The sequence below is a fragment of the Oryctolagus cuniculus genome, chromosome 5 (assembly GCF_964237555.1).
Source record: "Oryctolagus cuniculus chromosome 5, mOryCun1.1, whole genome shotgun sequence".
Taxonomy (NCBI): domain Eukaryota; kingdom Metazoa; phylum Chordata; class Mammalia; order Lagomorpha; family Leporidae; genus Oryctolagus; species Oryctolagus cuniculus.
Window position 1 is genome coordinate 51,990,826 of NC_091436.1, and position 21,761 is coordinate 52,012,586.

The window sequence follows — 21,761 nt, forward strand, 5'->3', positions numbered from 1 at the left end:
CCTATGTGTGTTTCAAATGTGGGCTTGGAGGTATTAGCTCCAGAGCCTTCGGAAGTGCTGAGATGAATAATTAATTTTGCAAATTACAAACATGTTTTACTTGGCTTTTTGAAGCTGGAGCTCTGTGACCAACAGCACCCTTCCTAATTTGGAAATATTTTGTTTCTGGTTTTTACTTTGACATGTACCCAGCTATCTACTTTTGTTGCTATTTCTAGCATCCCAAGGGAGCTGCTTCCATGGTTGTCATAGTGCAGGCAAACACACAAGAAAATCAAGAACTCAGTGCTTCATAAAGCATTTATTTTTATTTGAAAACATTATACAGGCATTACATTGCCACAGCCAGTCCATGGGGGAGCATGCAAAATATCAAAAATGGACAGTTTGTTCAACTTATCGGTGTCAATTTCGTTTTTGGTTCGTATTTTCCATTTGCAGTGTCAGTATTAGTGTGCTTTGTTATGTGGCTTAACAATAGAATCCTACCCATGGGGTAAAATCTGCACTGGTAGCTAGCTGGGGACTACTAAATGGTTAAAAGGCAAAAACAAACCCAAAACAAACAATACTACATGCCTGTCAAAAGGTTAATAGCACAAGTAAGCATTATCTAAACTAAACATTGAAACACATTCATGAGACACAGTGCTGCAGATCTTTCCATTGCTTGGTCTACCTGGCTGTGTATTTCAGAGTTGGGAGCTGTGGGAAGGTATGACCAAGGCAAGTTCTGTCCCCAGTGCCAGTTTCATTGAGGAAGTAAGAACTGCCACTGATTTGTAGCAGGGTTTAGGAGAGCTGTGGTTTGCTCTGATCCAGACAAATTCTCTACAAACTGCTAAGTCTTATTGGTTGAGGAGAGATAGTGGTGGTAGATTGAAAAGCTGAAGTCTTTGCTGGTGTCTACTGAGGTTATGAAATCTCAGAAACTAAAACAACTAGAGTTAATGATGTCCTACTCCCATTTCCCATCCTATTCCCAAGGGATCAATGTTTTTACACAGAGAAAGAATTTGTTCTTAGTTATTATTATTTTTTCCCCTGGAGGGTCAGTCTAGAATTTCTGGGCTTGGACAAGTCAATGTTGTCAGACTTTCGATATGGAAACACACCAACACAGTGAGGCAACCTAGTGACATGAAAATCTGAATACAAGAACACTGGATGACAGGGCTATACAGTGAATTCCTCTTAACATTCATGTTTGGTTTCCATACAATGGAGTCAATTAAAATATTCTATGAAATAATTCAGATGTCAACCTTGGACATCTGTTGATTGCAAACCTTTTGGGAATTTAAATTTTTTCTTAAAAAAATTACCAGTCCAGCGAGTGGATTTAGAATTAATGTCATCCACTTGATTCTCATAAGACTTTTTACTAACTGCCTACAAATTCGTGTCATAAAAATGAATCAAAAAGACAAAAACATTTGGCTTAAAATAAATACTAAAAACGCAATAAGTCAAGCAAATTATGCAAACCAAAAGAATGTAAACACAAAAATAAAACCACAGTCTTTAAAGGTCTTCAGATTTGAATGGACAAAATATTCAGAGAAAGGTATTTAATTGGTTTAAAAGGTAGCAGAGAGCAGATGTTGGCTGACTTGTTTTGATTTGATCCAGCTTTGACATTAATCTTTTTTTTCCCCCTCACAGAAAAGGAAACATGTTTCGAAGAGGGCTGGATTGACAGGGCCATGAAATCTACAAATCATAGAAGATTTTTCTTCCCCATTTTCAAAGGCGAGACTACCTACTCTATATGGAAGGCAGGCAAAAGGCCACACGGGTGCTGATGGACAGCGGGGGTTGTATGTTCCCATCATGCGCAGGCATCACCCAAGGTCTGCCCTGCAGTCTGTCCTACCTCACAGAGATCTCATTGGTGCTTTGCTTGCTGGATTAAGAATATTGATTTTACTCATCCAAACCCTCATATTTATCTATTTTTCCTTTATAAACACTGCAACTCCAACAAGGATCTTTTTGAATGATATTGAAGTTAACCAAAGTTAAAAAGTATTTCCCATACTGACACACAGAATCTGCTCTAAACCTTAGAGGTCTGGGGTGTTTCTTAATTTCCTGTGTTTGAAGAAAAGGCTTCTTCAAGGGCAATGGATTTTCCCAGCGACACTTCACTCAAAGTCTTACAGGATTCTGCAATATCTTTGAATCTATCCTTAAGAATGTGTGTCAATAAATTCTGCTATTGAATGGATGCCAAATAAGACAAAAATGCCAGACTCAGACTTTTTCAACGGTGACATCTTTACAAAGTGGCCAGAGCAAGTGAGCATATTTCAGAGACTGCTCCACATCAGCACCTTGACTTTGCTAGGAGGCGCAGAACCAATGATACTTCATGATGAGGGGAATTTCTGTGCTGGTGTATTTTAAAAATGGTGTCACTCAATTAACAAGTTAGGGGATCCTGCCTTTTTCCAATGCCTTGGTTAATTTCCATATTATCATCAAGGACATCTAAGGAAGAAAAAAGTAAAACCAAAAAGTAGTCTTGGAAGAGAGGATATAGGGAGGGGCAGAAAGACTTAAAAGATGTATATCCCTAAGCACAAATTGTATTATTTCTGAGGTTTCCCATAAGCCACAGAAATGGAACAGTCCTTATCTTGTTATTATGGGGACTTTATTAGCGGAATCACGTGGCACAACAGAAAGGCAATGGCCTGGAGTCACCAGAGATTGAAATATAAAAAGGCTAAAATGTTTGTGTTAAATCTATTCCTAGAATAGAGAATTATATGGTCAGTTGCCCCTCCCCACAAGGGTCACAGCACAAAATACTTAGCGAGCAGGCAATCCAACAGGTAGCAGAGGAAACCGTTAGCCACCAGGTCCCTAGGATAAGGAAACTTCTCAGGGGGTGGAGCTCCTGTGGCATGCATCACTCATACAGTCTGTGCAAAAAAAAAATAAAGTGTGATTCTTAAAAAGTGACTTGCCATAGAAAAGTGGGATTGATGCTGACTACACGTAGGTCTGGCAATAAGTCTCATCAGGAGGACGAAATAGCCTCCTGAAAGTCTGTGTGATATCAGTAACAATAATAATACAAATAATAATAATAACAACGGTAGTTGCTTTTATTCAAAAATTTTCACAGTAATTAATGCAGGGGGAGTTGTGAACAGGATACACACTACCTAGGCATCTCTCCAAATCAGGCGGAGTGGAGCCTATGTCTCCTGTGGTGTTTGGCTTGTTCCCTTTACAAGCTCTCAGAGGATTGGCTACCTTGCAGTCCACCTGTGTAAAGTGCACCTCGTAAATACCTTTCTCTGTGTACAAGACGAGATGATGGGCAGACACATGGCCACTGAGTTGTCCTCAGTGGGCAGGGTGGGCCTCATCCTAGGCCACACGGACATGGGGCTCCTCTTCGGTTTCCTGGCCCAGGCTGGTGTAGGTGACGGAAGGCTCCACCTGAGCTGTGGTTGGTAAGTCCACAACAGGTCCAGAAGGATTGCGAAACTGCTTATACACTCGGGGGTCCTGGGCTATGTACGTGGAGGTGGAGGAGTAGAGCACCAGCCCGATGAGGATGGTGAAGAAGGACAGGAGATAAAGTCCTGAAAACTAAAAACACAACAGCAAAATCATTTAGCAGCCAGAACAGAACCACGAACACATTAATGAGGCATGGAGAGGCAGGAGCAGAGCTGTTTCCTGTCAGAACAGGCAGCTTGAAGAGTTGGCCAATACTCTCGATGGAGAGTGAATTTTCTCTTCCTAAACTGGGTTGGTCTTATCGATTTCTCCTTATCTTTTTTCTAGACCCTGTGGCTAACACAGAGGAACGTTTAGCTAATTGTCTCTAAAGTGCCAAACTGAGTACCTGGTATGTTGAAAGATGTAGTTAAACACAAATTAAAACACATCAAGTTAAAAGCAAAAAAGCCTCCAATATCACTCAATAAAGAGCTGGTTGTTTGTGGCTTCATTAAACTCGGGAGAAATGCAGATATCCCATTTAAGGTTGTAACGTAGCCATAAACAAGGACCATCTCATTGACAGCTGCATCCAGGCCCTCCCGTTATTTGTCTCCCCAGCAGGAACAGTTATTGGCTTTGTTAATTATTTTTGCAAATTAGATTATCCTTGGACCAAAAGAAACCATACAACCGTCTATTCCTGTCCCAACTCATCTAAAAACACAATCAAACAGAGCTATATATACAGCATTCTGCTTGCTAAACTGCTTGCTGCCCAGTTCATAGAGGTGGTGGTGGGGTATTGGTTTATGAAAGTTTGAAGAATTTATGTATGCTACTGAAAAAGCACACATTTTATAGCTTTTGGTATCCACTTGGGTGGATACACTGGAAGTAAGTAATTGAGAAATTACTGGGGGAGAGTGAGGTAACAATATGAGTAGTCATTTCTACTATTTCATTCATTCATTCATTCATTCTCTTTATTCAATGCATGCCTTCTCTATATAAAATACTGAACTATGTCTTGAAGAAAGAGAGACAAAACATATGATCAGTCCCTAAATATCCTCCTTAAGACCTTAATAATCTTCAAGCACAGAGATACAGAAAGACCAAAACAACACAATGCACTTATGGCATACAAATCTCATTTTAGTCAACAGCTATTATCCTAGCCTTGAGCATGTCCTGCATCCATGGAAAAGGGGGATTAACTTTATCATTATACTTTATTTTTAAGTTTATATTCTGAAAGAACTATAAACTAATTTTAAAAAAGCAAAAATTCATTGGAAGCAGGAAGAAAGGAGAACAGGAAAATTACCCAGAAATTCTACTATAAAAGAATAGGCTGGTTACAAAGATTAAATGAAACATGTATAACACTTATAGGGCCTACCATGCAGCAAGCATTCAATTCATGTTAGCCTCTTGTTATTATTGTTTTTGTTTGCTATTATCATAGTGCATATAATTGTGATACTGTGATACAGCTTCAGCCATAGAACCCTGTGCCATCTCCTCAGACATCTACTAGGTATTATTTGCTAGTGGTTTTAATTTTGAATGAGTGCATGCATTTAATTACAGGAAAGTCTCAGAAACATAATTAAAGAAAAGACTGTACCAGTGGTGCATTTCAAATTTTAAATCTTTAAACTGGACAATACAATGCCATTTCTCATATATCAAATGCTAAAGAAAAACCTGATGAAAAGGAAGTCATAGCGTAGGTCCATAATCATTGACTCCAAAAGTCGTCTTCAAACCTGGGGTCAGTCAGAAAAGGGTGACAGGACAATGAACTGGGATGGACAATGGAGGAGGCAAGAATCTGGTGTAAGACTGAGGGCTGCTTCTCAGTGGGCTGATGTAGCAGGTTTCACAAACCTGATGTGGGTAGGACTTTATAGTTGCAATAAGGTACAGGTAAGGACAGGCAAGGCCCTCATACAGGTATCCAGGTAGAATTTAAATTCCTCTCGATTTCCAATTTTAGACCCTGTATCTTAACTTATCAATGTGACAAAAATGTAAGTATGGATTTTGTAAAGCTAATGCCTTTGCCATTGTAGGAAATAACACAGAAATGTAACGCTTCAAGGGATTCTATTTTTTGGGGATGTGGAGCCATCAGGTTCAGTGGCAAATCACTTCCGCATGTTTTCTTAGGACATAGCAATAGAGTGGCAACACTTACTTGATTTCAAATGCATTTCTATTTAGTTCATACAGGATCTCCTCTAAAATTGTTCACAAGATAGCATGGAAGTTTATATGACCAGGGCATCTGGGAAGCCTCCCAAGGGCTTTTATTAATAGATGGTAGAGAACGTTTTCATTAAATACACAAGCCTAAAATGGGAGCAGTCAGGGAAGCAGTATGATTAATCATGATAAATACTGAATGTTTAAGTGGTAAAAAGAAGGTCTGATTTTTTTTTTTTTGTGAAGTAATAAAAGGTTTCATTTCTTTCCTCTTTTTAGCTTAATACAAAAGAAGAAAATTAATCAGGGGTACAGATAGTGTGACTTCAGTGCTGGATGCTACACTCGTTCTGTAGAGCATTCATCTCAAAAGCCAATCAATCACACAACTTGTACAGACCAGGCTGGTTAACATAACTGCAAAGAATAGTTTCTTTCTAGTTTTCAAAGCAGAGAATTGGCACTTCTCTGGAACTGTCGATAAAGACCGAAAGTTCTGTGACAGTTACAGGTAAGGCAAATTTTAGCCAGGGGCTTGTTATCTTCATTAAGGAACAGGGGCTCCCGTCTCAAGTGGACTTTGTGATCACCCCTGTAGCCAAATGCAGCCCATGAGAATGGACTGCCTGTTCCACGCTGCACATTCACTTTGGCCTTCCTTCTGCCATATCTATACCTGGAGAAATGGAAAATGAACGTTCCTTGCATTAACACTACCACACTGCCGACTCTGCTGTGCTTTCATTCTGATGAGTCTCTTTGCAAACAAGGGTCAGACAGCACTCACTGTACATAACGAAAATCCCTGTGTGTTGCTCAAAGCAATGAGACCAAGACATAAGTCATCGTACGCAATGGGGTGGCTTGGAAGATTGATAACAAGCTTGTACAAAACTCTTTAACTTCCACCTAGCGGTGAAACCTAATTCTTAGCCAGTTGGCATATCAGCATGATTGTTATTTAGCTAATGTGGTATTCAGCACATCAGATAAGGACAGACCTAATTTTCATTTTATTTTTGGCATTAAATATCTAAGCAGAATTTTGATAAGCTAATGATTTCAATAGACCTAGTCCTATATAAGTAGAAAAAAAAGTATGGCCTCAAAATTATTTTGAAGCATATTTAGGAATATATCCACTAGAATCTGTAAGGAAGAAGGTGATATTTCAACTTCCTTTTTCTAAAGAGGGTAGGGTCAGCAGAGCAGAGTGTGAGCAACACTCACGGAGGTGTCAAGGGGCCGTGAAGGCACCCTGGTTTAAGCTCAACTTTCACTGAACGTCAGAATCGTCCATAACCCTGTGGTGGGCTTGGCTTTTCTTTCTGTCCCAGAAAGCTGCTATGGTTGGATGTGGTTTAGCTCCCAAAGGTTTGTGAGTTGGGGCCTGGTCTTCAGTGTGGCTGTGTTGAAGTGGTGGACCTTTAAGAGGTGGGGCCTAGTGGGAAGCAGTTAGGTCATTGTGGGCCCTGCCTTCAGAAGGGGTTAAAGTAGTTCTCCTGGGACCCTGGGCTAGTCCCTGCAAGAGTGAGTTATAAAAAGTCTGACTCCTCATTCTTGCTTGGTCTTCCTGTCCCACCATAGTGATGCCATCAGCCAAGCAGAAACTGGCACCATGCTCTTCGTCTTCCATGTCTGTGAGCTTTATAAAGCACTCAACATCAAGCACTTCATTAGAGCAATGAAGAATGAACCAATACAGAAGTTCACCATAAAAGAGCCCATTTGTGGCACAGGCCTCTGTATAATGCTTCTGGCGGACTTTGGACATTTTTGCTAAGTGACTGCTCTTGTTTATTAGTGAGGAAAACTAATAGTTATTCCATTGGTAATGAAAACTTAAAGGATTCTCTTAGTTCCTAAAGAGAGATGTATGACAGTTTCCATACCCCTCTATCCCCCCAAAAAAAGCCAATGGAGGCCGGCGCCGCGGCTCACTAGGCTAATCCTCCGCCTAGCGGCGCCGGCACACCGGGTTCTAGTCCCGGTCGGGGCGCCGGATTCTGTCCCGGTTGCCCTTCTTCCAGGCCAGCCCTCTGCTGTGGCCAGGGAGTGCAGTGGAGGATGGCCCAGGTGCTTGGGCCCTGCACCCCATGGGAGACCAGGAAAAGCACCTGGCTCCTGGCTCCTGCCATCGGATCAGCGCGGTGCGCCGGCCGCAGCGCGCCGGCCGCGGCGGCCATTGGAGGGTGAACCAACGGCAAAGGAAGACCTTTCTCTCTGTCTCTCTCTCTCACTGTCCACTCTGCCTGTCAAAAAAAAAAAAAAAAAAAAAAAAAAAAAAAAAGCCAATGGAAAGAAAGAAACTGTGACTCCTGAGAGGCAGAGGAAGGAATGGAGATGTTTTCTTGGAAAAGGGGGTTTCAGGGGAATGAGCCTTAGGGGAAAGTTCTGGGAGGTATCTGAGGGAAAAGGAGAGGTCTGGCTCTAACTTGGAGAGTCAAAGAAGCTTAAAGAAAACACAGTGGGAAAGAGGAACGTCAGGGAAACTGGAAAGAAAAAGAACATACAGATAAAGAAAACTTCTCAGTCACTGGGAAGAAAGGGGACTGCAGGACCAGACCTTAAAATAATAATTCTTGTCTAAACTGCACCGGTGTGTATCCTTTCCGGCTTCTGTTTCTCTCTTTCTGCACGAATACACGTATTTGTGGACCCCTCAGACTGACCTGATGTGATCTGCCTTCTGAACCCGCGTTCCTATAGTGAACGCTTGTTTTTCTCGAGAGGTGAGTGGCCTGAAAGAACACTGCCCTGGGTAGCTTCTAGGTGCCACAGATGAGTAACGGGCAAAGCTTTCAAGGCCTCATGTGTTTCCAAGGCGATCTATGATGAGCAGAGGAAGAAAACACCAAATACTTCACACCATAGCTCAGGATGGTCTTATTGTTAAACTTTAAAGATATGTTGCCTTTTGGCATGCCACTGGATATGGGTCTGCCATTGCAAGAGGCATACAATTTGGAAACATGATAACAAAAAGAGTTGAAACTGGTTTTTGAATGCTAAATTGAGGCTGCACAAAAACAAAGTCAAGAATATTTCTAAATGTTCTTAGATGAAGATTTTGACATTACACAAACATGAAGGACAAGTGGCCACAATGATTTCCTTTCTAATTGATATTCAGCTTATTCTTTTGAAAAGATACTGATGCAGTTAAACCTTCCCATATTAAAAGTGTGTTATTGGGGCTGGAGCTGTGGCGTAGTGAGTGAAGCCATTGCCAGCAGTGCCAGCATCCCATATAGGTGCCGGTTCTAGTCTCAGCTGCTCCACTTCCAATCCAGCTCTCTGCTATGGCCTGGGAAAGCAGTGGAAGATGGACCAAGTGCTTGGGCCCTGCACCCGCGTGAGAGACACAGAGGAGGCTCCTGGCTCCTGGCTTCACATCGGCACAGTTGCAGCCAGCTGGGGAGTGAACCAGCAGATGGAAGACCTCTGTCTCTCTCTCTGCCTCTCCTTTTCTCTCTGTGTAACTCTTTCAAATAAATAAATAAATAAATATTTTTTAAAAAGTGTTAATGCTAATTGTATATATTTATGGTATTTAGCATGACATTTTTAACTCTGGCAGACATCTATGAGTGTAAAGTTCGAGAATCTGTAAACTTAACACTTGCTTCAGGAATCAGTGCAATCATGGGTAAGTAGAACATGAATAGCAGTAATTGGTCATCTTAAGGTTAAGCCACACAATGCCAAGGTCGGTAAGTGTGGGTTCAAGTTCTTCTGGGAAGAATCTCCATGTAGGGCCCTTGACTTGGTCATTTCAGCAGGCAAGTTAAGCCTGGGAAAATTAGACTTTAAATTAAGTTCATGAAATTGGTCCTGAATATTCTTTGCAGTGTATTTCTCCCCCTCTTCTTCCCTTACTCTGTGATATAAAGTGCGCACATAGAAATAAGCTGGCATATCTAACAGTGATTTCTAGTTCAAGAAGAATAAATAAGCCCAATTTCTAGTTCAAGAAGAATAAATAAGCCCAATTTCGTTTACAACGGAAGCAGACTGTCATTTTGTTGGTCCTGAGTCCGAAAGTAGTGACTCAGTAACTAAACGCAACGCTGTTACATTGAGGAAAACTCGAAGTGGAGCCCTTGGTCTCTCCAGGCCCCACTTTGCATGCAGATTGAAGGAGGGCCCCTTTGTCAACAGTCTTGGAAGGGAAACAGCCAATTTGCTGCTGAGGTGGGAGGGAGAAGGCAGCATGGCAATGACAGCACAGGTCTCAGCACTGTGTGCCTGTTGGGGGGGTAAGGAGCACTTGTGAAGTCCACCAGCGCCAAGTATTGGGTGCGGAGAGGTTGTCGGTCAGTGTGGAGTGTGCAGTGAGCTGCGGCCTGCTTAGGCTCCTGCAACAAAAGGTGCTGCCTGGCTTGATCCATTGCTGCTGGTTTGCAGCCAATTGCTATTCAAGGAAAGGAAACTAGACAGGCCTGGCTCCACAGAAAATCAACACAGGCAGGTTGAGGATGGCCTTCTTAATTTTGGCTTTGCACTAAACTAACCCGATCAATGCTATCATTATTAAGTGTATGAAAAATGAAAAAAATTGACTTCTGGTTTCAATGAACTGGCAAATTATTGCCTGGAAGGACTGGGGCTTTGTCAAACACTTGTGAACTCTCCAGTTACTGCTCTTTCACCAGCTCTTGGCCCCTCCTTACTGCTCCTCTTTTCTAATTTCTTTGTTTTTTAATTTCTGTTAGTGAAATAAGAGGCTAAATCTTTCTAGGTAAATATTATATTTCTTTCTTCTAGGTCATACCATGAAAAATACCAAATGTGGGCCTGGTATAAAAATCTACTGACAAACACCAAGATTAGTTGTCTTAAGAGACTAAAAATACTGATCTCCACCTCCTCACTGCCCATTCTTTCTCCAAGTTGGGAAATTGAACCCCAAATCCTTGCTAACTGAATCAAGACAAAAAATAAACACGAGTGCCTTGGTCCGAATGCCAAGTAGTCTTTCTATTCATATCCGAAAACCAAGGCATTGCTAAGATTTAAATACTTATGAAATTATTTAGTCTTCAAATATTGTGTTCTTAAAGGGAGGAGAAGCAGTGAGCAGGGCCCCTGCCTGACACTGTCACCCAGGGCAAGACTGTACCCTTAGCTGCAGTTCCGCATCAGTTTATGAGGCCTTCTGTTTGGTTTGCAAAACCAATTCATTTGGCAGTATAATTTGTGCAGCCAATCACATCTAAGGCCAATAAAGCTGCTTTTACAGGCAAATAGCTTCCCCAGTGGGTAATTTCACACATGAGTACAGCAATAGGCAACTAAAAATGGATTTCTGCCATTATCTTTTATATGACAAACAGACATTTTCACTTGGGTTGATGAATTGATAGAAATTCCTGCTCTTCCTGTTCACAGAGATTTCTATTTTCTTCAGTCTAGCAAAAAAAAAAAAAAAAAAAAAAAAAGAGAGAGAGAGAGAGAGAAAGAAAGAAAGAAAGAAAGAAAGACCACAGTAGCCTCGCCAGCAGTAGAACAGAATGAGGCCTCCTCTGTGGGAGTGTTTAATTACAGGCTCAGTTACAACAAAGGCTGACTAAGGTTCATCGATTTTTACCTTTCAGTGCATCGTTCTCATTGTCACTAAGCAGCTGAAAAACGATTATACTTTTGTTGGGAGGCACACTGAACAGTGGCCTTAACTCTGGACACTTGTATCATAAGGCATCTATTTTCCTTGGCACTACATGGAGATGCACTCTAGGCTGGAGCACTTTTGCAAGAGACTCAATTTGAAAGCCAGTGAAAGATATTTAGTCCGTAGAAGTTGTAGTGTTGCAGCCCAACACATCCCACCTGCCCAATTACAAGGAAATCAGAAGGTAGTAATGGAAATGTCACTATTCATTATGAGGCTTAGTGATCCACTAGCAAAATTTTACTTCCTAAATGTGAGTTACACTCTGCTGATGTGAAAGTCTTTATTCCAAAGGTAAGAATGCTTCCACCAGGAGACAGAATAATGATCCCATTAAACTCAAAGTTGAGACTGCCATCTGGTCTGTTTGGGCTCCTAATACTGCTGAATCAACAGGCAAGGAAGGAAGTTACTGTCCTGGCTGGCCCAGGGTGACTGATCCTGACTAGGAAGGGAAAACTAAGCTACTACTTCTCTTTGGAGGGAGAAAGAGCATGTTTGGAATATAGGAGACCCCTTAGATGTCTCTTGGTAACGCCAAGCCCTGTGATTAAAGTCAATGAAAAACTACAATCATGCAATCCAGGAAGGATTACTAATGGCCTTGACCCTTTAGTAATGAAGGTTTGGGTAACCCCATGAAATACAGAATCATGACCAGCTATGTTTCTTGCTGAGGGCAAAGAGAATACAGGAGATATCGTGGAAGGTGATTATGAATCCTAGCTATGGCCATGTGACCTGTGACAGAAATGAGAACGTAATTGTGATGAGTATTTCTCCCTTATTTTGTTATGAGTATGTTTGTGTGTATGTGTATGTGGTATACATCAAAGGTTTCTTCCTTCTATCATCTCCTTCTGATATCTAAGAGATATTAACTCTGCATGTTTAAGTTGTAGGATATCAAAGAGAAGAACATGTATCATCCCTGGACTTTGCATTTCCTCCAGGGAAGTGCTTAGTGTGTTTTCAGTTGCATGCTAGAGAAAAGTATGACTCTATTATTGTCTTTATTTGAAGATTAAATGTTATTTAAAGATATACTTCGGGGAGGGAATCGTAGCGCAGCAGGTTAAGCCATTGTTTGGGACACCCGCATATCATGTCAAAATGCTGGTTTGAGTCCTGGCTCTTCTGCTTTTGATTCAGGTTCCTGGTAATATGCCTTGGGAATGTCAGGTGACAGCGCAAGTGCTTGAGTTCTTGTCATCCACGTGGAAGACCCAGATGGACTTCCTGGCTCTGGGTGTCAGCCTTAACTAGTCCTGTCTTTGGGGATTTGAGGAGTGAATGTAACAGATGGAAGTTCTCTCTCTCTCTCTCTCTGCCTTTAAAACAAATAAAGTTTTAAAAATAAATAATGGCACAGTTGTATATATACGGCTGCCAACTTGAAAATGGATGGGCTGCTTGTCATGGTTAAATTTTCTTTTTTTAACATTTATTTACTTATTTGAAAGGCAGAGTTACAGAGAGGCAGAGAGAGAGAGAGAGAGAGAGAGAGAGAGAGAGTCTTCCATCCACTGGTTCACTCCCCAAATGGCTACAATGGCCAGAGCTGGGCTGATCCAAAGCCAGGAGCCAGAAACTTCTTCTGGGTCTCCCATGTGGGTGCAGGGGCCAAAGACTTGGGCCATCTTCTACTGCTTTCCCAGGTCATAGCAGAGAGCTGGGTCAGAAGTGGAACAGGCCCCAGGACTTGAACCAGTACCCATATGGTATGCCGGCACTGCAGGTGGCAGCTTTACCCACTACACTACAGTGCTGGCCCCAGTCATGGTTAATTTTATGAGTCAAATTGACTAGGCCACAGTACCTAGAAACCTGATATTTTAACAATGAGATTAACATTTAAATCAGTGGACTCTGAATAAAGCAAATTGCCCTCCACAACGTGAGTGGGCCTCATTCAATCAGTGGAAGGTCTTAGGAAAAAGACTAAGAGTCCTCAAAAAAGAGAGAATTCTGCCTCCATCAAGTCTTCTCTAGCTCTTTCTCCTGCTGGACTTCCTTGCAGACTTTGGACTTGCCTGCTCTTTATAGTTGCATGAGTTAACTCCCTAAGATCAAGTTCTCTTCTTTTTATATACATACATGCTAACATATATGCACATATGTGCATAGCCTGCTGATTCTTTGTCTCTGGAGGACACTGACTAATACAATTGGTAACATAAAAATCAGTGACACTAATTGATTAGACTCAATATAATGTTTTATAAAAAGAGTGTTTAATGATATTTTTCAGGGAACTCCAAGTGGTGTTTCACAATATGAATCTAAAGTCAGATGCTGTAGTCTGCATTCCAGTATAGCAATTTCTTCTTTTGGGGTCTTAGGCAAGTCCCCACCTCTCCAAGCCTTAGGCCATTCACTAGTGAACTAAGGACAATAATAGCACTTGCCATGTGGGGCTATTAGGAGTATTAAATGAGCTGATACATGTAAAACACTTCCTGCAGTGCTTTCCGCAGTACACTGTTGATATTGTTATAGCACAGAAAAAATTCTAAAGCAAAAATAGTTATAAAAACTTTCCTCAAAGTGATCCCTGTTAAATATAAGAGTGGCAATAAGAGAGGGAGGAGATGTACAGTTCGGCACATGCTCAGCCAGACTTACCCCTAACAGTAGAGTTAGAAACATACCAGGGGATTCCAATTCAATCCCATCAAGGTTGCATGTACCAACGCCATCTCACTAGTCCAAGTGATCAATTTCAGTTCACAATTGATCATAATGATAGGACTAAGAGTCAAAGGGATTACATAAACAAGACTAGTGTCTGCAAATACTAACTGATAGAATTAAAAAGGAGAGAACGATCCAACATGGGAAGTGAGATACACAGCAGACTCATAGAATGGCAGATGTCCTAAATAGCACTCTGGCCTCAGAATCAGCCCTTAAGGCATTCGGATCTGGCTAAAAAGCCCATGAGAGTATTTTAGGCATGGAAAGCCAAGATACTCTGGCAAAATAAATAAATAAATAAATAACCCAAATGAAATATCTCTGTGAGTGAGATCCCAGTGGAAAGAACGGGCCAACAAAGAAGCAGGTACCTTTCTCTGAAGGGAGGAGAGAATTTCCACTTTGACTATGACCTTGTCTAAATAAGAACAGAGTTGGTGAACTCAAGAGGCTTCCATAGCCTTGGCAGCTCATGACAAGAGCCTCGGGTGATTACTGACACCATAAATAAGAGTATCAATTGTTAAATCAACAACAGGAGTCACTGTGCACTTACTCCCCATGTAGGATCTCTGTCCTTAATGTGTTGTACTATGTGAATTAATGGTATAACTAGTACTCAAACAGTACTTTATACTTTGTGTTTCTGTGTGGGAGCAAACTGTTGAAATCTTTACTTAGCATATACTAAATTGATGTTCTGTATATAAAGATAATTGAAAATGAATCTTGATGTGAAAGGGATGTGAGAGGGAGCGGGAGATGGGATGGTTGCGGGTGGGAGGGAGGTTATGGGGGGAAAATGCCACTATAATCCAAAAGTTGTACTTTGGAAATTTATATTTATTAAATAAAAGTTAAAAAAAGTTGGAGGAATTAAAAAAAAAGTTTCCTCAAAAGCTTTTCTGAAAAGTTCACCAATCAATTGGACTTGCCAAGGTGGCATGTACCAATGCCATCTCACTAGTCCCAGTGATCAATTTCTGTTCACAATTGATCATAATGATAGGACTAAGAATCAAAGGGATCACATAAACAAGAATAGTGTCTGCAAATACTAGCTCATAGAATCAAAAAGGGAGAGAATGATCCAACATGGGAAGTGAGATACACAGCAGACCCATAGAATGGCAAATGTCCTAAACAGCACTCTGGCCTCAGAATCAGCCCTTAAGGCATGCGGATCCGGCTGAAAAGCCCATGAGAGTATTTCAGGCATGGAAAGCCAAGACACTCTGGCAAAAAAAAAAAAAAAAAAAAAAAAAAAAACTAAATGAAAGATCTCCGCGAGTGAGATCCCAATGGAAAGAACGGGTCATCAAAGAAGGAGGTGCCTTTCTCTGAAGGGAGGAGAGAACTTCTACTTTGACCATGGCCTTGTCTAAAAATGATCAGAGTCAGTGAACTCAGGGGGCTTCCATAGCCTTGGCAGCTCATGACAAGAGCCTAGGGTGACTGCTGATGCCATAAACAAGAGTGTCAATTTGTTAAGTCAACAACAGGAGTCACTGTGCACTTACTCCTCATGTAGGATCTTTGTCCTTAGTGTGCTGTACATTGAGATTTAATGCTATAACTAGTACTCAAACAGTATTTTACACTTTATCTTTCTGTGTGGGAGCAAACTGTTGAAATCTTTACTTAATGTATGCTAAACTGATCTTCTGTATATAAAGAGAATCGAAAATGAATCTTGATGTGAATGGAAGGGGAGAGGGAGTGGGAGAGGGGAGGGTTGCGGGTGGGAGGGACGTTATGGGGGGGAAGCCATTGTAATCCATAAGCTGTACTCTGGAAATTTATATTCATTAAATAAAAGTTTAAAAAAAAAATTGGACTTGCTAACATATTTATGGAATAAGCTATTTAAAAGAAGAGCACACAATCAATTCATCTTAAACCAAAGGCTTTTTTTGTCAATGCAAATAATCAATCTCTGGTTTTCAGAAATGGTTTGGACTTTTTTATGTTGAATTTTTTATAACTACGCATAATTACTTAAGTCAAAGGAATTACAACATCCTTTTTTTTTACCTTGTTTATTAATTTTGAGCAGCTACATCTTATTTTGCATAAATCATGTTTGAATACCCATGCATACAGTGAATAATTGAAGCAATTCATTTTTCTCTCTTGATGCAGTAGGCTGAAAAATAGTCCACCAGCAACATCCTGGTTATGATTCCCAGGACCTGTGAATATTAGTTATATTATTTGGAAAAAAAGGATTTTTCAGATGTGATTGCATGAATGATCTTGGGATGAGAGATTACCCTGGGTGCTATGGATGGCTGGTTCTCCCCACCACCCTCCCACAATTCATATTAAGCCTAAACCCCCAGTGTAGTTGTGCTTGAGGAGGGAGACTCTAAAGAAGTAATTAACATTAAATAAGATCATAAGGATAGCAAAGCAGGAAGAGAGCCCTAACCACAGAGCAAACCCTGCTGGGTCTTCATGTGAGGCTTCCAGCCTCCAGAACCATGAGGAACAACTTCCTGTTGTTTAAGTCATCCAGCCTGTGGTATACTGTTATGGCATTCCCAGAAAACATATTAACACATGGATTATTCAGGTCGGTCCTGATTGCTATCATATGTCTGCTGTAAGAGGAAGGCAGAAAAAGATTTTTAGATGCACGGGAAAGAAGAGGATGTGGAAATCGAGCAGAAAGAGGTCCAAAGATGTCGGCCTTAAAGATTGGAATGATGCTGCCTGAAGCGTGGAATGTTGGCAGCCAAAGATGCTGGAAGAAAAAAAGGAGCATTGGGGCCAGCGTGTGGCACAGTGGGTAAAGCCGCCGCCTGCAGTGCCGGCATCCTATATGGGCACTGGTTCAAGTCCTGGCTGCTCCACTTCCAATCCAGCTCTCTGCTGTGGCCTGGAAAAGCAGTAGAAGATGGCCCAAGTCCTTGGGTCCCTGCACCCACATGGGAGACCCGGAAGAAACTCCTGGCTTTCGGCTTCCAGACAATTGGAGAGTAAACCAGTGGATGAAAGACCCCTTGCTCTCTCTCTGCCTCTCCTTCTCTCTGTGTAACTCTTTCAAATAAACAAATAAATCTTAAAAAAAAAAAAAAGAAAAAAGGAGCATATTTTCCTCAAGAGCCTCTGCAAGGATTATGGCTCTGCTGAACGTCTATTTCAATCACATGAAAATAATTTCAGACTTGTGGCCTCCAGAGTTTTGAGAGAATAAGTTTCTACTGTTTTAAGCTAGCCAGTTTACGGTAATCTATTCCTGTAGCACATGAAAGTAGCAAATGCATTAGCTGATTATTCAGTCACTGAATTGAACTGTGAGCTCAGACCCTAAGTATCACGTACCCATCCATCACTTCAGTAGACACCATTGAGTTCCTACTCTGTGTCATGTGCTGGGGATATGGCTTATGGATTTAATCATAATTTCCAGTCTATGATAATAGACTAAAACAAATTGAAAGAATTGACCTGTAATAGTTTTGAGAAATGTCAAAAAGTAGGTAAACAGGTGGCAGGATGCTGTGAGAGCATTTAAGTGGGGGTCACCTACATGGTTAAGGAGAGTCCTCTTGGAAGAGGAGGCGTTTAAGTTGTGACCTAAAGAAGGAGCATCTGTGGTAGCAGCGGAGGGAAGAGAGTACAGGTAGAGGAACAGCAAGGGCAGAGGCCCTGGGGAATAAAGGGCTTGGCTATTCCAGGGCTCCAGGGACAGCCCATGTTCCTAATGTCTAATACTTAATAGTGAATCATGGTCAAGTGCTCACTCAGAACACAATGCTGTTTGATGGGATTTACATTGTTCACCCTCCTAATAATACATGAAGAAATAATTGTTACTTTCTGAACCCTTTCTAAGAAGAGGACATTGAAGCACTGAATGGTGGGTAAGTGTCAGGAGTGTACGTAGAGGGGTAGGAAGGGACAGTGGTTGGATCCTTAGAGGTCAGCAGGGCACATGCTGTTCACTGAAAAGACAATGAGAAAGAAGCATCCAAGGATGTTCAGCAGGGGGGAACATCATCCGATTTGTGTTTTAAAAGGATCACGCTGGCTGCTGGTGGGGGAGAGGAAACTAATGAAAGGAATGAAAGCAGGAAGACAGACCATTGTAAGGGTCTAGTGCTCATGGTAGAAATAGAAGGGCATCCATTTCAGAGGAGGATCAACAGATTTTGCTGATAGATGAGATATGGGAATGAAGGAGAGGGAAATTGAGATTGAAAATCAGTTACTGAAGTTGATTGTTCTGAGGGCACGTGATCATTCACTAAGAATTTCTCATGGTGCATTTATTCTTTTTCACATGGAATCTCTTTAATGGGTGGGATTTACATTTGTCTTCTACAGCAATCATATAAACTGTGTGTTGTGCTGGGTATAACTCCTGCCAATATTTCATCGATAAACTTCTTCCTATTACTCCATTCGTCACCTTCCTTGCAGCCTGGAAAGGGTTCTAAGAAGAGAATCATACTCAGGAAAGCTCAGTGAGTGATTCTGAATGAGATGACCATCTAGTTGGCAAATGATGCTGTTGCTACTTCTCCCATAGTGTTTTCGTGTACATATCATTTATTTCTATCTTCAAAGAAATGATCTCTGAGCAAAGTAAGGGATACCGTGATGAATATCTTCATGCTAAGGACATGGGAGACGGTCAAGGCTGAGTAATGTCCTCAGTCCTACTGTGACAGCTGACACGGTGCCCTGAGGCATTGATCCTAGGCCCAAGTTTCCTCCCACTCTCCTAATTTCATGGCTACTGCATGACAAAGTAATTCTTTTTGTTTCTTCCATTCCATGTTTCTAAAGGAAATTCGTATTTCTTTTGCATAGGGGAAGAACTCAACTTTGGTACAAAATATCATGGAACAACCTTAATGGATTATTGATGAACTTGGAAGCTGTTCTTTCTCAATTCATAGAAATAAATGATCATCAAGAAACACCATCACAGCTGCAGGAGAAGGAAACTCCTTGACAAAATGAAAAATGAGCTCCCTGGCAACCATACTGGAACTCTTTATTTCCTTCCTTTCATGTACCTGGCAGTGACACGAAAAAGAAAAATGAAATAAACGGGTGAGTAATTTATTCATAAAGAGTATTATGATGTGGCAGCTGTCATAAAAGAAATCATATTATGGTTTAATAGTTAATCATTTTTTCTAAATAAGCAGTTTGGTTTCTGACAGGTAGCTGTCACCTTCTAAATAGTCCTAATGTTCACTTTTAAATTCCAGAACATCATAGCAAAGTACTGGCATTGGGCCCAGAATTTTTAGTTATTCCATAATAAAATCTTACAATATCATTATTATTGAATTTTCACAGTGTTATATAATCCTTGAAATCCATGGAGTACTATAAACATGAGAATGAGACATTCAGCAACACTTCTTGTTTCTTTTTACCCTTTTAAAAAGGAGAGGGAGGAAGAAGGGTAGGGGTGCAGGTGGAGGGAGGGTAGGGTGGAAAAAATCACTATGTTCCTAAATTTGTATATGTGAAATGCATGAAGTTTGTATACTTTAAATAAAAGGTTTCTAGGTAAAAAATAATAAATTAAGCTGTATGATTATTATAAAAATAAAACTGTCTAATGCCTTAATACTCAAAGAGCAAGTGAACTTGGCTTTATGCTGCTATTATATAAACATATTTTAACTTAAAAATCTAGAGGCGTCCCCTAATTTTGATACCTATAATTACCTGTATGTTTCTGTTTAAATCTCTTTGAAGACTAAAGGAATGATGAGACATTGCTAATCTGTAAAGAGATCTGTGCTTAGAAAAAAAGCTTTACTGTCAAATTAGCCTGAGTATATAATGGTTTCTTTTCTCTGGCCACATGTGACTCTGGGAAAAGTTAATTTGACAATATCATTGTTTCTTCTGAGGTGTCATACATAAATGAAATCCATGTAGAATGCTCTCTCTGGCTCTGGATGTCTTTGTTCCCAAATCATTCATAGTTATTTGTAAGTCACAATGGTCTAAGCATAGTTTGCCCGTTCCAAAGACTCATGTTAAAATTAAGGAAGAAAGGAGGGGGACTGAGGGAGGGACAGAGGGGGGAGGTAAGTGTGGTTATCTTCTTAGAATTGTACCTGTGAAATACATAAAATTTGTTCTGTTTATATTAATAAAAATGAAAAATAAATTTGAGAAATTAAAATAAAAAAACACATGCTAGAGCCAGAGCATAACAGAGTAAGAGCGCAACTGTTCAACTTCCAAGAGCTGTGCGAGCCAGTTTTAAATACAGTGTTTAAAAAATAATTATATGAACTTATAATTCAATATCTTACATTAACAACAAATGTAATAAAAATGTGATTCCTATTGTAAGGTATTAATAGGGTAGAAACTCATCTGATGATGGCATTTAGGGATTAGAGATGGGGCCTTCCGGGAGTGATTGGGATTAGGTAAGGCATCGAAATGGAGCCCAAAGATTAAATCCTGGCAGCTTTTTAAGAGGAAGGAGAGAAACTGGGACCCTTGTGCACTTCCTATCTTTTGCCACGTGGTATCTCTTGTGCCAACTCAGGACTCTACCAGCAAAAAGTCCATCTTCAGATGTGGCTCTGCCACCTCCAACCAGAACTGGGAGCCAGAAGGGATTGTGTTTCTTTATAAAATATCCAAGTTCTGGTATTTTATAATAGTAACGGAATTCTGACTACTACATGAGCTATTGCTTTAATATTTTTCCCCTCTCACAAGTTAGCTCAGGGCTGCTGGTTTTCATTCATCCGACTCATTCTATACATGAAATAAAAACAGTAAACCACTAAACTAAAGATACTGTACCGCATTGTGTGCATCCCACAGGCATTCTTTAAAACAAATCAAACAGATATGGCCTTAGATTTCATGAAGAACACAAATTTTTCACTTATTTTAAAATTGAGTGACAATAATTACAATTAGCTTTGAAGATAAATCTGTACATTTGAAGTGCAGAGGAAATGGCTATTTCCTGGTGCCAATGATAAAGGAAAAGTTCACAAGGACAATAAAGGTCTACATTTAAGATTAATTAACAAATCTGGTAGCGTCCCAGTTTTGTGAGGTTTTATTGGACCACATCAATATCATGGCAGAATTAAGTAGCTGTGACAAAAACTACATGGCTTTTAAATCTTAAAGTATTTACATCCTGGCCCTTTACAGAAAAGTTTACTCACCCTTAGTGTATATCCACAAACATAGATAAAGAAATGTAGAAACAGTCCATGTGGTCTTCAACAAGTTTATGGAAAATTCTATTATAAAAACGGTGTGCTTGGGCAAGCATTGTGGTGCAGTGGGTTAAGCTGCTGCCTGAGATACCAACATCTCATATGAGCACCAGTTCAAGTTCCAGCTGCTCCACTTCCAACCCATAAACCTCCTGGTGTGTCTGGGAAACTAGTGGAGCATGGCTCAAGTGCTTGGGCCCCTGCCACCCACAGGACAGGCAACAGTGGAGTTCCATGCTTTTGACTTCAGCCTGGCCCAGATCTGGCCGTTGTGGGCATTTGGTGATTAAGCCAGCAGATGGAAGAGCTCTTTCTCTCAGTATCTCTGCCTTTCAAATAAATAAATCTTTTATGAAGTTTAATAACCTTCTAATCAGTGTCTTTTGCAATTGTTTCCATTTTCTCAATGGCAGAAATTTGCATTTAGGCTTCCTTTTTATTTGAGGGGATTGCTGGGTTTTTAATTTTCAAATTGAAAATAACTT

The 21,761-nt window shown here is 40.6% G+C and overlaps 1 protein-coding gene across 6 annotated transcripts in view; it reads right to left on the reverse strand.

Moving 5' to 3' along the window:
* Positions 1-282: 282 nt before the first annotated feature.
* Positions 283-21,761, reverse strand: part of SLC35F1 (solute carrier family 35 member F1) — a 632,790-nt gene continuing 611,311 nt past the window's right edge. For all 6 annotated transcript variants that reach the window (XM_051854382.2, XM_051854383.2, XM_070073671.1 and 3 more), the window contains one exon: positions 283-3,609. In XM_051854382.2, the coding sequence (XP_051710342.1) occupies positions 3,385-3,609 (225 nt within the window). In that variant the 3' untranslated portion in view covers positions 283-3,384. The remainder of the gene's footprint in view (positions 3,610-21,761) is intronic.